At 38.1% G+C, this 18,910-nt stretch overlaps 1 protein-coding gene across 1 annotated transcript; it reads right to left on the reverse strand.

The window, feature by feature from the left end:
- Positions 1-5,006: 5,006 nt before the first annotated feature.
- On the reverse strand, positions 5,007-17,797 carry LOC109862535 (homeobox protein prophet of Pit-1-like). The gene is made up of 4 exons (XM_020442605.1): positions 17,409-17,797; positions 10,714-10,979; positions 7,318-7,402; positions 5,007-6,609 (listed from the first exon to the last, which is right to left on the reverse strand). Exons 1-4 carry the CDS (start codon positions 17,485-17,487, stop codon positions 6,149-6,151), a joined length of 891 nt encoding a protein of 296 aa, XP_020298194.1. The 5' UTR covers positions 17,488-17,797; the 3' UTR covers positions 5,007-6,148.
- Positions 17,798-18,910: the final 1,113 nt, after the last annotated feature.

Genomic DNA, 18,910 nt, shown 5'->3' on the forward strand with positions numbered 1-18,910 from the left:
AACGATTACTTTTTTTCTACTAATAATATTTTACTTACATAAATATAAAAACTTTCAGTTTTTTAATCTTTTTTATAAAGTTTATATTTTTTAAGAAATAATATGACCAAAAAAATAAAAACTAAAAGTATTAGAAAATAAAAAAATAAGTAAATAAAAAAATAATGTGCTATATTTTTGTACTATTTCTTTCTGCGAAAAAAGAGAAGAGTTGAGAGCTATTAGTTTTTATTTTGCGCTCATAATACTAGAATTTTCTCTGGTCGGAGGTGCTCTTGACCCCGCGCGAAGAAACTCACACGGACTCCTGATGCGTGTCACATGCGAGCACGCCTTAATGCACCTTTTATTACGCGAAAACCGCTTCATTCGAGAAAATTGATCGAGTGTGAAAGGCCTCGTTCCACGATCCATTAGAATTCCATGCGCTTTGATCTTTTCAACGAGCCGGAGTGTATCTGATCGCCCGGCTGTTTTCCCCTCTCCTTTTTTATGAAAAGCGCTTTTTTCACGGAAATCAAGCGCCGCGATACAATGAAATTAAATTGCCAAACAACGCTTTAACACGGTTTCATTCTTTCGCGCGATATTAAGTTATTGAAATAGGACGTCGAGAGAGAGAGACAGAGAGAGAAAGAGAGAGAGAGAGAGAGAGAGAGAGAGAGAGAGAGAGAAAGAGAAAGAGAAAGAGAAAGATAGATAGATAGAGTGTCGTTTCCCGTTTGGAAAACTTTGTTTCTCTCAGACAAAAGAGAGAAACACCTCACATGTGTGATTGGCAATCTTCCGTGTGTCGCAGGTCGCTGGACTACAAAAATCTAAGTAAATCGCGGCAAGCTGCAGATATATCACTTTTCACGAGAGCGAGGGAAGCTTTCTGTAGAAGCTCACGATTTCTGAACGTAAGCCTATCAACGCGGAGACCATTATTGTCGGTCGCCCTTCGTGCGGGGGGGAGGTCCTGAAAAGACGATAGCTAGAGAAAAAGAGATCGTTCCGGGAGCGCCGATCGTCTAACCTTGCATGGGCGCGCTCTGGACGCCCTGATGCCCTCTAATAGCCTTAATGAAGTGTGTACACCTAATGTGTACGTAGAGTCGGGCGCGGCGTCATAACGACACTAATTTTTAAGCATAACCATACACCCAGCTTCACAACGTGTGAACGAGAGGGGTTCTCAAAGGTCCCGGCAAAAACGCGTCTTCGCGCAGAATCCCTTCAGACTCGCAGCGGGACGTTTCACGTATTTTTCGACAAATTAGGATGACCTTGAAATCGGAGAACCAAACCGGTTAATTCCGACCGGTGTATTTTTTGCGTTGTAGATAAAAAAAAAAAAAAAAAAAAAAATGATGCCCCAATAATATATAGACATACATCTTTTTCTTTCTCTCATTATCGTGAAAATATATGCGTATCATATAATATATGCGTGACATACGATATAAATTGATATATGAAGTGCGCACTTATCGATTAATTACATCGTGAATTAACGGAACATTAAACAGATAAATTCCGTTAATCGTCGGCGCAATAACAGCTAAGTAGAAATTTATCTGCGCGTCCCGTTTTATTGTTCCAAATGAGTCCCGCTGCAGAGCAAATCGAGTGCGCTCGCTCACGAGAGCGATTATTATTTCGCGGAGGCACAACTGTTACGTCCTGGCCCATGGATACGGTCGGGCTGTGGTGTGACGCAACAGTAAACGCATCGTTTTCCATATCTCTCTCTACAGTGGACACGGAAGTCCTGCTGCGAGAGAGTCGAGCGAGTTTGTTTATGTTCGTTGACAGGTCAACGGCGTNCACGATTTCTATTTGCGCGCCTGGCGCGTCGAAGTCCGAGTCCATTCATGTTATTTATTGAGAAAAAACGGAATTTATTGTATGTCGGCGCGTCACGTTGCAAGAAAAAGGGGCCCGTGGAGTCCCCAGGACGTAACACAACACTAATTCCGGATAATTGCGCTCGACGAAATTATTAGCGCCAAAAAAATGTCGCAACGTTTCCTCCGCGCGCGAGTCTAAGCTAGAGCGCATTTCCGCCTACACAAAACCCCCGTTGAGGTAAACCTGAGCCATTACGACTGTATTGTATACGCGCGTGTGCTTATAGGAATATTATTTCGACTCCTATGTATGTATATATGTATATACACGTATACATCAAAATTAGGCTATGGTTTTACATGAGCCGTTTGTACGAAGCTTATGCAGAAACGGTAATACCGTTGCGATGTTTATGTGGGCGTAATATCGGATGGAAAGATATTGAATTACGCATAAATTCTATAAATTGATATGTAGATTTAGCTTTAATAATAATGTTGTTCGTTTAATCTCATTATGTAACACATAATATTACATGTGTATAAAATAAAGGGAATAAGTTTAAAATTAAATCCTTCGCATAAACAATTTACATGTGTATTTTCAATAAGAAACTAATGCATTAATTATTAGTTTTAATAGTCTCTTGATTACTATTTATCGTGCATTTTGCACTCTCAGCGTTTTCATCATTTTGCCCGTAACGCTAAGTATTGTGCTTTTTCATGCGTATTATCTAACTTAAAAAGTTGATTTCTCTTTTTTTTTTATACAATAATTGTAACTTTTTTATTTAAAATACATTTGAATCAAGCAGAAAATAAGACTCAGATTCGCGCAAATAGGTAGGTAGCATTTAGCTTCTGAATGCGATATAGGGAGATTACGAACCACAGTCTCGAGAGTAAGATAAGCACCAATGATGACGACGGTCTTTATCTCGGCAGATGGACTAATAGAAGTCATTTGCGATGTCGTTAGGGACAGTTTTCGTACGTATAATATCGCGATAATTTTTGCAAGCAGGAAAAATCGTTTTAAACGGCGTCTCAACCGGACCGGTGATTTTTCTCTATCAAGAAACACGAAAGAAAAGGAAAAGAGGCGAAAGAAAGAAGAAGAGAGACTCTATCAGTAGACGTAGACGGAAGCGTTAAAAGACGAAGAGGTAGAAGTATGAAGTGAGCATATTACTATTGAGAATAAGTACCTGGCTTCGAGACGGGGCCTCCGTTTCGAAGAGGAGGGCATGAAGTAATGGGGGATGGTCGGCGGGGGTGTAAATGGGGTGGCACAATGGGCACTAATGGATCTCAAGCCGCCGCGAGAGGCGCTGCTTTTAATCTAATTGTCCTTCGTAGCAACCGCGATCGCGATCAGTGGTATTCAACTGTGATCCTTCACCTGTACAGGAAATAAGAAGAGAGAGAGAAAGAGAGAAAGAGAAAGAGAGACAGAGAAGAGGATTGCTGTGCATTTTGTAAAACGTAGAAAGCGACCTGTAATATCCGTCGAAATAGACGGATCTTAATGCCGGAAATTTTTTCTTTTCTTTTTGTATCCGTAGTCACACAATTCGTTTCTTACGTACAAGAACGTTTTTTTTTTTCAGAAATTTATCACAACCAGCGCGATATCTGTTGTATGATGCAAAATTTATTAATTTCGATTCTTTCTGTTTAAATACGATACCAAAGACGCCGCAAGGTTATCGGGCCGCGATATAGTCAGACGTACGAAATCGGGGCGAAGTGGACCTCGAGCGTTTCTTTCTCCCTGTAGTGGTTCCATTTAGCGGAACTTGGCAGTATTATGTGACGGACGGGCTGTTGAGCTAAAATGCAAGCGGAGAGTTTCGAAAGCGCGCGCGTACTTGTCATAATGTGGCAATGCAAAATGTCTGCGCCGCTTCTCGAGTGTAATACTCCTCGCCTAAAAAATGTACGAAGGTGCTCGCGTTACTACTCATCTGTTGGCTATCTGTGATCGACGTTACTGTCGACGCGCTTTCCGCACATCATCTGGTCTCTTTATTTGATATTATAAATTATCAAAAAATTTAGGTCGTTGTTAGAGCGAGAAATCATTTAATCATCTATAATTCTCGCTTGTAAAACCTCCGCGCGAAATACTGGTGAAACGAAATATCATCCACCCAGCGCGGTTATCTTTGATCTCGTCCGTCGAGCCGGGCAGGTGGTGCAATAATTACCTTTTCCGTGCGATAACGTCAGCGATAGCAATATAATTCTCGCGTTCGTCGGTAACGGCCTTCGCCCTTCTTTACGCGACAGATAAATTTCTGATAACGCGGATAAATTGGTTGGATTGTAATTGCCGTTGTGCGTGTTACCGGCGTGTTCACGCCGGAATGCTCTCGATCCCCCTTCTCGCTTCTGAACAAAATTCACTTTCGATAGCGGAAAATGCAGAGAGATCGTCAGAGGGAGGTGCGTGAAGCATCGGTCGACGGGGGAGGATAGAGTGGGAGAGCGGGGGCGCGATTAAACACGCGCGCGCGCGCGTAGGACGCACAGTCGGCCCGTTTTAGGGTCCGTGGGAATTTGGGGTCCGCGCGGGTGCAGTACCAGCTGCGCGGAAATCAGGAAATCGTCGTAATGACGCGACCAATACGGTAAATCTTTTCATGATTAATGACGCGAAAGCGATTTTGTAGTGTTCGCCCTCGTGTGAATTACTCCGTTGAACAGAACAAATTAGGATTGTCGATGCTCGAACCGACCGGGGTATGAAAGAGTCGGATTGTGACACCTGCGAGCTAGCCGTATATGTTACGCAAATGAAGAACTAAACTGCCCCACGAGAAGTGGTGACGTATACTTCCGCAAAACAGAGCAAAGTAAAAAAAAATAATAATATCAAGCAGATCACGTACTTAAAAAGTGCTCGAATGTTATTAGATTTTTATTATTTCTTTTTCACAATTCGCGGTTTGATTTAAATATATATTTATCTTCTCTCAGAAAAACAAAGTTTAATAATGAATTGTCTCACATGGTGATAAATAAAAAGTAATGTGTCGATTCTTTAAGAAAAATATTATTAATTCTACAGAATTCTTTGTAAGTGCAATATATTTCATTAATTTATAATGGGTAACCTACATATTTACACAAAAATTGATAGCTAATATATATGGTATGTACAAATGAATACTTTATTCTACGAGAGAACAATTGCCGACACCGTGGTCCGCGTCACACGCGATGTTGATTATTTATTTAGCGCTTAGTAACGAGCGAAAATCGAAAACATTCTCTCGTAAAACAAAGCGTGTGTAAACTTTATATAATACATATTATATATACTGTATATGGTACATGTATTTTACAAAACTTCCTCGCGCGATACGCTTCATGAAATACATACGTACATACGCAGCCCCCAGTATTTGTGTGTACAACGTTCTCGAAAAGAAATTTTCTACACGGCTGCGGTCTACTTTTTTACATACGCGATTAATGAAGGCGTGTGTGACACGGGGCAAATATGACAACGATATTTTCTAAAAGTTTTTCTACAACAATATAAATCACATTGCATTCGTTACAACAATCGTTTATTAGTTTAGTCATATTTAACCCGGTGTGACAATTGTGAGCCTGATTAATTTGTACGCGTTAATTTGCTTCAATAAATGCAGCCAAAAAACGGCAAGATGAATAAAACTTGTCATTGTTTGGTAAAAACTCGAACAATGGCAAATAATTAACACGCGTATGATGCATAATTACACATCGTATTGTACAGTAGTTGTACTGCATCCATGCATATACTTTTCGAATCACTTTAATATGTGTGTACGTGTGTGTTTCGCTCAAACACGAATTTATAAATGATTATCTTGCGTAAAAATAGCGATTGATTATGAAAATTCATTTTTGCTTCTTTGTTAAACAATAAACTTTTGAATAAAATTTTCTCGAGTTTGGATATAATATTTACGTTGATCATCGATGTGTTTCTTTTTCTTCCAAATGCAAAGACGTATATTTATTACAGATTCGCAGCTAATCGCAGATCGGTGATGTAACAATGCGAACTCAAAGTAAACTTGCTATTGCGTCTTGTGCGATCCTCTAATTAGATAGAGGCACACATACAATGCATACATACAATTGTAAAATATTAATCGGTCGGAGTTATTTCACTACCTAGCCGGATGTGTTGAAAATTACGCCACAATAACAAACAACTACATTTGAGCGAAACATTTATCGGATGTCGAATGTTTCTCGGATAAACTTAAAAAAGGTCTCTCAAGTATTTACAAAACCTCAGTAAGCTCTCACAGTTAATTGTCCGTCTTGCGTAGCACCTCTTCCGCCTTCACTCTCAACACTTCCGCGCTCTGCTTCCTGATCTCGTCGTCGGACGACGCCGAGTCCTCCTCCTTGTCGTTCTTCGAGCTCAGGTTCTGCGGTATGCTCTGCATCCCCAGATTGAGAGCATGCCCGTGCAAGTGACCGCCCAGAGAGTGGCCGTTCACGTTACCGTGATTCAGCGACGAGCTCGGATTCAGACCGACCGGGAGCATCGTGCCGAGCGACGCCAGATTTTGCGGCAACGGCAGTCCGATGTATTGCGAGAGCAACGCGTGCAAAGGCAACTTGGGCGCGCTCGCGGGCCAGGGTGGCGGAAAAACCGGAGGGATGAACCAGGGAAACGCGCCTGTCGGCGGACCCGCAGAATCCGCGCCGGGAACGCCGCTGGCCGTTTGCAGCAATCGCGCGTGAAGAGACAATTCGTTTACACCTGCAAACAGTATTCGAGTCGCATAGTTTTTTTCCTGTTGTTTTAGAATCCTCTTCGGAAAAGCGGCTCATTTCCATTCCACGCGTGTCAGCTTTACGATTTAAAAACAAAACTTAGTTTTTCTAACACACCATGTTTGACTCCACGCTCTAATATTCGCGTTTCAGATTCCTATTCTTTTTTTTTTTTTTTTTTTTTTTTAATAGTTGTGAATTGTCCGGAGTTGTCAGTAAAATCAAGTAAAAATGTCACACGATCAAGATACTAGCGTGGCTTTTCTCGCTGCGGGCTTTGCAAGTTTTATTCGTGCGTTTCGTGAAAAATTAATCGGCCACATTTTATATTACGCATCATTCGCACGTGATGGTTGCGACGGCCGACACTAAAATTAGACGTAATTGTCACCGATTGCATCTACCCTTCAAATAACTCGTGCTTTTTGTCGTTCGTCCCCCTACGCATATTAGCGAGGCGTAACGCCCGTGTTACTACGTTACGGCGAAACGAGGAAGCAACAATGGACGAAAACAAAATTCACGATTGTTTGACAGTTGGTGACAAATAAGTGAATTATTTACAAGAAATTTAAAATCGTATAAAATCTTTTACTTATATTACTCGAGAGATTATATATATATATATTTTTTTTTTAAATTAGAGAGAAAGACATTGAACGAAATTGAATTATTTTTCTATCCTTGAACTCACCGCCTTGCTCCACGTGCATGAAACCATCTCTGCCTAACGCTTTTTCCTTCTTCCGCCATTTCGCACGTCGATTCTGAAACCAGACCTATAAAATAAAAAGTAAAAAAATACACTTTTATGGAGCTACTATATATATGGCAAAACGCATCTTCCGTATAACCTTAATATATTAGTAAGTTGAGGGTTGATTTTTTTTTTGTCCTAATTAACGGCGTTATCGAGGCACTAGATTATTCGTCATGAAAATTTAGACAAATTGGCAGAAAAGGGTATAGAGCATGAGAACCCTAGGCGCGCGTATCAGAACGACCAACAAAAGCTTGCTCTCGAGGTTGATTAAGCTAATTGTTAACAATTATCCTGATTTCCTTCGTACCCCTGAGTGCTAGCAGTCCCTGCCCTCGGTCTTATCCTCGGTCTACCCTTGACGACCCTATCGCTGGCCAGTTGCCGTAGAAATGCTTTTACTTTCCGCTCGAGCTATTCTGATTTTTTTCGTGGTACCAGCAACAAAAAAATAAAAGATAAAAAGAAAATATTATAATATAGTTTATCTCACGTAATATATTTTATCTCCTTGTGAACATTTTGAGACTAAAAAATTTAAAAATGTGAGAAAATTTGAAATAAAGATATTTAAGACAGAAGAGAAAAATGTTTATTGTATTAATTTATTAATGAGAGAAAAGTAGACACTGTTGAATTGAGATTAATTAACAAGTTAGATTATAGTTGCGTTGCGGAGTGAAATTAAGTAATGTAAGAAAATCGCGAACGCACTGGAAGGAACAAGGTGACATCAAGGAAGAGAAGAGATATAACGTTGAAGCGAGGGAAAGAGGTCGGAGAGGCAAGGGCAGGAAATTCAATTGCCTAATTGCTGTTAATTATTTAATCGCTCCTGAATAGCCCCTAACGCTTAAGTGCTCGCAAACCTTGCGTCATTTAAGCGACCCGCCGCGAACTGTTGAAACTCGAAAGTTTGCAACGCCGACGCGTTTCTATAACTGCCATATTAATCTCTCGAACCATTTGCCACGTTCTCACAGCTTGATTTGCGCGAAATTAGAGTTTTTAAATACACATAAAACAAATACATTATTGCGTCTTAATTATAAAAAAAAAAAAAAAAACATTTTTATTTTAATTTATGGACATGTATTTTCGTGTAATTAAGATCCGTCAGAATTTCAACATTATTGCTGTAATTTGTTAGTGCGACTCGTGGAAATTCCGTGAAAGCGCGTTACTCATGGGAACCCATATGTAAAAATTCTGTCAGAACGTCCAGCGGGGTCGCAATTTGTTTCGAATCGGGGTGTAGGAAACGTGAGAAACGACTCGCGATTGCATTACCATATGCGCGCGATCGTCGATACATCGGCCAGCCGTTAATACCGAAAAATGGGGTAATTTTGCATCTGGAATCGGCGCGAGTGCGGGAAGAAGGGGATTGGGACAGGAGGATTTCCTAGATTGAAATAAAGTGGCCGTGGCACCAGTGCGCCGCGGCGGATCATTTAGCGGTTTTGTCGAGCGACGGCCAATTGCCGGCATTGTCGCTCCGCTGTACCACAATGGGCCAATCGGAATGCTCTCTGTCTCTTTTCAGCATCACTGCCACCCTTCCGTCGTGCCAGCGGTCCAACGCAACCCCTCGCGCTCTCACACATTTGTACGTGTGTATAGTGTGTATGGATGTGTGTATATATAATATACTGCACGTATACAGAAATCATATGAGTATGTGCGCCTCTTCTGAAATTGTCGACAGTTTCTTTGTCGCATGTCAGAATGAAACAATCAAATCGGCGATTCCAAGAACTCGATTTGAGGATATTGGCTCGTTGAGAAATTCGATAAAAGATTTTTTTTATATTCGATATATAAAATTTTTGACACATAAAATTCATTTTAAAAAACTATGATACTACATTATAATTATTCTCATTAATTTTTATACATGCGTAAATTACGATCAATTCTACTGACTTTTTATTTGGACAAGTGAACTGTAATAATTACTTTAATTATTATTTAATTGTACTAATTGCAGCATTGTTAATTTATGTGTATTTCTCGTGCAAACGAGAATATAAATTGTATGATTATTTTATGTAAAAGTTTATCAATTGATTTTTCGCGTACACAGGACGGTGTGTATTAAAGAAAGAGCAAATATATCCAGATGTGCATACGTGGAAACAATGTGTGTTATCGCGAAATGAATTGTATTCCCCTTTGCGCTCTGCAGAGTATTCTCGAATTTTCAAGAATGCTGCTTTGAAATAAATGCAAAGCAGATTACCGTTCTGTATACAAGGCAATTCTTCTTCTTCTTCTATGGAATTAATCATCAACGGATTTTGAGGCGTAGCATGTGTTTCGCGAAATTACAGGATGTACAACGGTTGCGCGAAAGTTTGCGACACAATGGTCTCTAATTAGTTAAGTGGCTCGCGCCTTAAGACTAAAACCGAAGTGTAATCCTGCAAACGCTCAAGGATGCACTTGATGCACTTCAAGTCTCTGTAAGGCTCTGAGTTCAACTAGTCACTGCATGAAAATTGTTGCACGTGAAAATCAAATCTTATTCTATTGTGTGTGTGTGTGTGTGTGTGTGTGTGTGTGTGTGTATGTGTGCGCCAATCGTTGTACAATATTATGAAAGAATTAATTTTCACTTTGATGACACACAAGTATAAATAAAACACTTTATATAAAAATATAAAATTATCAATTTTCATTTGATAATATTTAAGCGAATATAAATATGTTCTTTTGTTGTTGCGCTATCAATATATTATTGATTTATTACAATGTTCGTTTATATGATTTTATATAGCTGTAAGTTCTTTTAATAGTTCCATATTTAACGTCTCGAATTTACACACACGAATTTCCAGCACCAGCCTTTTAAACCTCATCGCGCTGGCCGAATCTAAAGCTCGTCATTCAAACTACTTACGAAACTTGCGAATGTCACTATCAAATGCGTGAAACTCAGCGACGTTCGCGCGTGCCTTTCGGGCTTTGTGAATTCGTTCGAGCCAAAGCGGCGAAAGGTTAATTATGCTTCTGCGACTCTCTCTCGTCGTCTGCTAAAATCTATCCTGATCTCTTTCTCTCTTCCATCAAGTCGCATTTGTAATGTTCGTCGAATTCGTTATTGCAGAAAAGACGTAGTTTTTACAAATACATATAGTGGTCATAAGATAATATCACAATATTTAATCAATTCTTTCTCTCATAGAACACGGTGAAATTTTAATTAAAAAACAAATAATCCAATAATAAAATAAAACAAATTATCTTTGAATAAAAATTCTCAATTTGTTTAGCATTTGCAAAAACTTATCGTTTTCTACAATAATCGAATTTTTTTATCAAAACTACCTGAACTCTAGCCTCTGTAAGCTCCAGTCTCATGGCCAATTCTTCTCTGGTGAACACGTCCGGATATTGCGTGTTCCCGAAGGCTTTTTCGAGTTCGTGTAGCTGATAGGTCGTGAAAGTAGTGCGAGATCTTCGCACTTTCCGCGGCCGATCGGATTCACCCAGATTCAGAGGATCGTGCAGAGCGTCGTTGATCTGATGATCGCTCAGATGACCGAGCTCCGTGTCACCACCGTCGACGACAGCGTCGGACGACGTGGCGTGATCTGAAATCAACGATACGCAATGTTGATAACTCAATAACCCTGCTCTATAATAATTTCCTCGATAACATCCTTGTTCTCATAAAAGTGTTTCGAAACGCGATAAGAATTACATTTGCTTGATGGCGATAACAGCGCGCACATTTGACACTTTATAATAAATTGAACAATTTTTTGTTTCAACAATTTAATGACAAATGAACATTATTTTATTCTAAAAGATAATAGAGCAGAAAAATATATCGGATTTTATTATAATAATATATTTTTCAAAGATGTAATAACATTTTATATTTTTAAATTCTAATTATTTTAAATTTGTACAGTTTGAAAAATCACAATTTTATTTTGTCCGCTTTATTTTCTGAACCGATAAAATAAAACGTTACGTCGAGTATAGTTAGAAATTTTCGTAAAAGTTGAACTTTAACCTGGTAAAGGTTAAAAGTATAATAACTATTTTTCTGAACACACACGCACACACATCTATAATAAGACGCAAAAATATGCAACCCTCCGAATTTATTCGGTATGCGTATACCCGCTTGTTAAATAGTCATATATGTCAAACGATTGCTCCGATACTTGAACGCGAGAGACGATCGAGGCGATTAAGCCATATCGCTCGCGTTGCCAAAACGAAATTGTCGTTTTGCCTGATATACCGACCCTGGCGGCAGTGGCGGCGGCGGCGGCGACGGGGAGGATACGCGGGCGCAATTTCATTTTTAAGCCGCACAACGACCGGTACCGATATAACCGATACGCCGATGACGTCCGATCGGCGGATTTGCCAATTTTTAAGCCTCACCCGGCGCTTCATTTTTTTTTTGCACCGCTCCATATCCGCCCCGCGTGTACACGCCCGCGAAATACCCTACAAATGTAAGTGCGCACATTATACGTACGTGCTCGACAGTACTTAAAAGCCGTCGCTGTCAGTGATTAGCAAATATCACGAGTGCATACTGCCTACCCTTCCATAGCTGCCTCCTCCTCCTCCACCTCGTCCACCTCTTTTCCCTATCGCGATACAGCAGCAGTCTTGCACCCTTGTGCAACACATGCCCGGTTCTCTGCGATCACACCCGTTCCCGTTCCCCCGTTCGTACTTTCTATCGTGACCACTCGTTCCGTCTTTCCGCGAGCATCGATGAGGACTTAAAGCCCCATTAAGAGTAAACTACACGTGGACGTAGCACAGCCAGGTATTTTGTTTGATCCGCGTCAGGCGAGAAATCGCGCCGTATGTCGACTTTACGAAAATTGTTGTGTGATTATTATAAGATAATCATACATAAAATGTGTACAGAAGGAACGGAAAAAGATTATGTACGCGGACAATCGTGGTAAGATGATGGAAATTTCGCGGTCATGCCGAAGTGACAAGTTTATTGATGGATTTACTATAGTTTAAAATTTATAATGTATGTTATAACTTTGGATAATTCGACGATTATTGGTCACAATTATTTCAACAGCTTTATTATAAAAATATAAACTCTCGCAAATCAATATATATACATATATATATATATACATATATATATATATATATATATATATATATATATACATACATACATATATACACGAACAAAATATTTGAAAAACTCTTCTGCGCGCAATTTTGTACAGCTGCTCAAATAATAACAATTCGGACGATCTGCATATAATTTCAAGAGGCACTTGATGCGTCAAAAATAAATTCATACTAACGAGGTTTTTTAAAAGATAGGAGGAAACGAACCATTAAATGATGCATTTTGACGAGATGTTACAAAGGTATCGTCGAGCGTTTTTTTTTATGCGAACAAAAAAATAACAAAACTCTCTCTCATAAATTTCATAAAAATGCATCACGCTAATATTATACGGCAAAAACCACCCGCAGACGGAGCAAGACTCGAGTACTGCAACGAACTTGTTACTCTCTTTGATACTCGTAAGAAGTGATTTACATATACATGCGCGCGTCACAAATTGCCGCGCGATTTATATTATTCCCTTTATGCGAACCCTCTCTTGTGTCAGTAATCTTGAGAATGATACAATCGATCTTTTTCTGGATGCCTCGTCTTTCACATAACATATGATTTTTTATAAATCATCTCTCGTATATCAAAGTGTATCTTGAGCGGTCAAATTCATTATTGAAAATCTAATAATAGAGAGAATCTAATAATAGATCGAGCCTAGTAATAAAAATATCTGATAATAGAGAGGACAAACCGAATCTCCATCAAATTATTTGAAAACGTTAGAGTTAATTATAAATTATATATTAAATAATTACAAAAATATCAATATATTAAATAAAACAATATATATATAAGTATATAAAAAAGCATATAAAAAGACAAAATTTTTTGCTCTCATTGTCCTTAAATATTTTCCTTAGTTATAATCTCAGAACCTAGTTTAAAATAATATTTATAGCCATTGTGCGCGTATCAATATATATATCTTATAAAAATACTAGAATATATTTAGATTTACATATATACATTGAGAAATAATATAAAACTTGACAAATGTGCATTAAGTATAAAACTTTACAAATATATATATATATATATATATATATGTAAATATACATATACATATATGTAAATATATACACATATACATATATATAAATATATATACATACATGTGTATTTGTCAAGTTTCATATTTAATTATTCAATGCATACACATATACAACTTTTATATATATACATAAACTTCTGAATTTTCAACGTGCTTTGGCTTATTGATGAAATTGATGTAAATTGCATCTTCATAACTCCAGCGAACTGGGCTAATTAATTAGCAATAAATGCATTAGCTGGCATATCACGCTTTAGATTAATACATCTAAATTGGATAACAACCCGAGACCGAAGCAGCAATTACAAAGTTACAACGGTCCGTTACGACTCCGTCTACATCCGCTTACGTGCATACATATATGCTCCAGACTAATTTCACATTAAATTATAATCTGCTTCACGAGCGTTTTCGCGAAATCACTTTACATTACTCTCCGATCTTTGAAATGATATTTGATTTAATAATTTCGAACTTGTCACAAGCAATCTGACTAATTTTAGTCACAATTTGATCGATATCAGTCATACAACGTCTTTCTCGTTAATTCACTGATAAGTTATTTGAATATTTTTATCCAAAACTTTTTTGTTTTAATATAGACTTATTTGTTTAAATTTTGAATTATTTAATAAAAATTTTAAATATCTTTCTGTCAAAAAAAAATTTTTTAATGGAATGTAAAAAACTTAAAACTTTTTACGAGCATATAATTCTTCTTATTATCTTGTGAAAAAAAATGGATTTAGGTGACACAAAGGGACTCCCGTAGTTCCACCCTCTCACATCTTATCTTATCTTATCTATCTTGTGAAAAAACATCAAATTATGTATTAAATACCATATCACAATTAAATAATATTTCAAATGTATATTTTAATTTTCCTGTTTTTTTTCTTATTATTCTTATTACTCGGGGTTTACCCTTGCGTTTCAATTTTTATCGAACTTAAACCTGTGAAAGAGTCGAACAAAATAAAATCTAATTTCACATGTGACTGCAAGATCAGGACGATACATCTCTAGTGTACATACATCCCCTTGCACGTTTCCTCTCCCGGACTAATTAGACAAGCATTTACAACTCATGTGCAATAATGCTAATCCTACTTTTCGGTGTCGATACACAGACAGCAGTTGTGATAGGATGAACCGAGGAACGATTGTAAACGTATGCGTATACATGTATCAGTATATATATATATATGTATATGCGTGCAACGCATACGCGTATATATATATGTATATATATATATGTACACACGCACGAATTACCGTACGCACACGCACACGAAAAGAGAGGCATCGTCGTACTAATCCAAGCTGAATGGAGAGATTTCAATGTTTTTATGTCGGGGCACAATGGAGCACCCACTTGATGCTTAGCTCTTCATTGCTTTTTATTAAATCTATGGTACGCCGGCACACGCCTCGTGTGTGGACCAGGCGGTCAGGACGAAACTAGGCGCAGTCAAGTGAGGAAGGGTAACGGGAAGGGCTCGTGTGGGACGGAATTAAAAATTTATTTACTGTGGCTCCTGTATCTCTCTCCTCCAAACACATGTTGCAAATCGTTCCGTCGCGATGACTAAAGAAAAACCGGTTGCACTAAGATTGACAGCATTGAAATATCTCCGACGAATATCCGCGTAAGAGAGAGATAATTAAAGTACAGAAGTATGTTAGAAGAAGGAATTAGAGATCACGCTGAAAAGAGGATCTTTTCGAAAATGTTTTGGGATTTTCTTGCGATTTGGAGCCACTTGTTTTCACAATGATTAGAACACAATGACGGAATCGTTTTGGAATTACGAACGAGGCTGCTTTTAGGGTAGACAAAAAGGTCGTTTTTCCGGCGCTATGCAGATTATGCGTCTAAGCGGTAAAAGGGATTTACGAACCTCGTCCATTTTGTGAAATATACTTTCGTGAGACAGAAACGGATTATAAGTAGCTAAGGACTTTACGCTGAAAATCTAATAAAATCCTTAAGAGGACTTACGTTAATACTCCCGGGCTTGCGCGCATTCCACGAGAATAAAACACGAGACGAGACAACTATTCAAAAAATAGTTTGTGGAACGCGCGCGTTTGCGAATATTTTTTTTTTTTGTTTTTTGTAAAATAGAACTTTGTTCGCGCGATTTAAAGACGCGGGATACGTAATATTGATTGTGCACTCGGCGCGATCGTTTGCGCGCATTACATACGGTCTTTAATAATTTATACGGTCGTTATATATCCAGAAAATTGTTCCTAGGATTTCTCGCACTTGTACGTCACGTGTAACATTTCTGCATGTATCACAAAGAGATAGGTGCACAACCGTACATACAATACACATACACGCAATGTTTGCACGTCGTAACTTCGTGCCGTAAATTCGCGTTACAGCAGTTATCATCCGATCGCGCGTATAAATTAACAACCAAGTAAATTCCTTTATCTCGGGTAACACATTCTATGTAAAAGAAAAACAAAAAACACTAAGAGAACGGATAATTCAAGATAAAAGCGCGTCGTCGAGCCGATTTTTTTTTTTTTTTTTTTTTACAGAATCGTAACATCGAAAGCAATGTTATCCCCTGTCAGTCATTGCAGTTGTTAACAATCTGGAAAATCGACAAACACATATTAAAAGGCAACAGTGTTCGTGCGTTTAATAAAAACGGTGCGATAGCAATCGCACGTTGTTCTGTTTGCCTATAAGCCACGGTCTGTACCTCGCTTCTGGTAGCGTAATAATGTAGTTCTTTAAACTTGATAACACGACGATTCATCACGCCATGACGATTCCACAAAGTGCACGTATCGAAACAAGCCGCCGCTCGTGTGTCTCTCTTCGTCAACCTAATCGCGCGCATGCACTCGCGTGTCGCAACATCGTGTGCGGTAAATTCACGTTACACCGATCGTCGCCACAGATTCGTAACCCGCCGACGACCTAATTACGTTACATTGCCTTTAATCGTACAATTCTAAACGCAGCAATATATAGTGTATTTCGTGTAAGACGTCCACGCGTACACCTTTCGTCGTCAACAATTTACTTACTTGCAATTAAAATTTATTTTTGATCTCTTGTCATTAAAATATATCACGTGTGTGTGTTTCATTTTTCTCGTTTTTATTTAACATTCACAATTCATCATTTTATATTACAAAAGTGTTATCACAAAATTAACTTTTAGGCGTACGAATGAACATATACATCAAATACATACGTATCAAAATTATCGAATATTCATTTTTCAATGAGTGCAAAAATTTACTGATTGTCATTTTGAAAATTTAACCAAATAATTTGAATTATATAAATTACACGTGTGGATGTGTGTTATCAGAGAGATAAGATTTGCGTTTGTACTGAGAAATAACTACAGTGAAAAAAAAGAGCAATGTTATCGCGATTAATCAAGATATAATGAACCAGTAACAAAGTTTTTAGTTGACGAATGATCAAGGATTCCACGAACTCATTCCGGAAACGGAACGGACTTATTGATTTTACAATTATTACGATCATAACAGACATGATTCATTATGACTAAACAGCGTGTTGCAAACTTTTCAATCGCAACTTAAAAAAATTGCTACAATATTGTCTGTTTTGTAAAGTTACAAAATCTTTTAAATATAATCGATTTATAAAAATATTTACTTGTTTTTTTTTTAAGTTTACTTTCCGCGTGTACAAGAACATAGTAGTTGTATAATATTAACAACAAATATTTATTTTTAAAATTATTACTGACCACGTGGCAGTAATTATTATCAAATACATGTTAAATTTAGATAAGAAACCGGTTGATATGTTTTTCTTAAAACATATTGTCATACCTTCGTCTTTATTGTGGCCCAATATCTGATCGATGCTGTACACGATACTATTTCTCTTCTGATTATAAGTTTGGGCCATATCGAGAGAGGAAGTCGTTCGGCAGCTCTTCGAAAATCACTGACGTGATTGGTAAACAATTGGTAAACAATATGAAAAAAAAATAAACAGTCCTTGACCCACGAAGATCACTTTCAAATAAATTCTGTCCCGGGTGGCACGCGCGCAAATTGAATCTCCCTTTGAGAGCCGCGTGTCCCTCTGGCCGAATATGCCTCGGCCCAGAAAAGAAGCGAGCGCGAAAGTAAACGAGAGAACGAAAGAAAGATAGAGAATGACAAGAGACAGAGGGATGTTGAACGCTCCACGCTTTGTCTCCTTTTTCTCGACGGAAAATGCGTCAACCGACGGCGCACCACGAACTGGCTCGTCGGACATGAAAGCAGCCCTTAATATCCGCGGACATCCGCCCCACCTCGCAACCCCTAACACCGCCATATTAGCCCCTCGGCCAATGAGAGCGCATGCTGTTCACCCAAAGCCACCCCGTAATCGGAGGCTGAATGAAGCCTGGGCGGGGAATATTTTGCCCTTTCCGCGTAAATCCCCGGATTTTTTCTGGCCCCCCTACTCGTCTTTCCCTCTCTGTCTCTTCGCCCGCCCTCTTGCCGTCTCTTTTCGTCCTCGCAATCGTTTCCTGTTCCTCTACATTCAATCTATCAACGCCTTCTACGTCCTTTTCTTCTGACCGTTCACTTTCTTTCCTTCGTCTCTTCTCTACGTCACTTTCATTCTATATTCCTTATTCTTTCATCCGTCAGTTCTTCGCGTTTTCTTTTCCTTCCGAAGTGCGAAGATACAATTAGATAATTCGACAATATTGTGGAATTTTATTTACATATTGCATACAAAATTTTCCGCTCAAGGGAAAACCGCGTATGGACATTAAAAGAAATAAGAATAACGAGTCAAATTTACATTTTTTGTATATTTTACAAAGAAGTTACCATGCCAACATGTGCAAAATACATCTATTAAACTTAAAACAATCTAATTACTAGCAACAATGGTAAGAACATTATACGGACGGAGTTTTTGTTCTTCGTATTAGTTTTTATTTTCTCTCGACAATAAATTGTTTAGAGCGACAGTAACAATTCAGTTTGCGCTTTTTATGAAAGATGTTCTATTTAAGTTATGACATATGTATAAACATATGTTGTTTTTCATGTATTGTTACTAAAACTTATATTTTTTATAATATATATTTACAATATATATTTTTTGTAATATATTTAGGTATACAAATCACACAAAAATAATTTATTTAAATATAATAAATATATAGTAAGTAACGTTTAGTTTTTATAGCACTGTAAAATGTGCAAGGTTGTCGCTATTTCTATAGCAAGATTTTTTTCAAGCATTGAAGCAATTTAACCTATGACAAGACAATTTTTTGAATAATGCGGCGGAGTCTACGAAATTATGCAAAGACATGCCG

The sequence above is a fragment of the Pseudomyrmex gracilis genome, unplaced genomic scaffold (assembly GCF_002006095.1).
Source record: "Pseudomyrmex gracilis isolate BER0280 unplaced genomic scaffold, ASM200609v1 scaffold_10, whole genome shotgun sequence".
NCBI lineage: Eukaryota > Metazoa > Arthropoda > Insecta > Hymenoptera > Formicidae > Pseudomyrmex > Pseudomyrmex gracilis.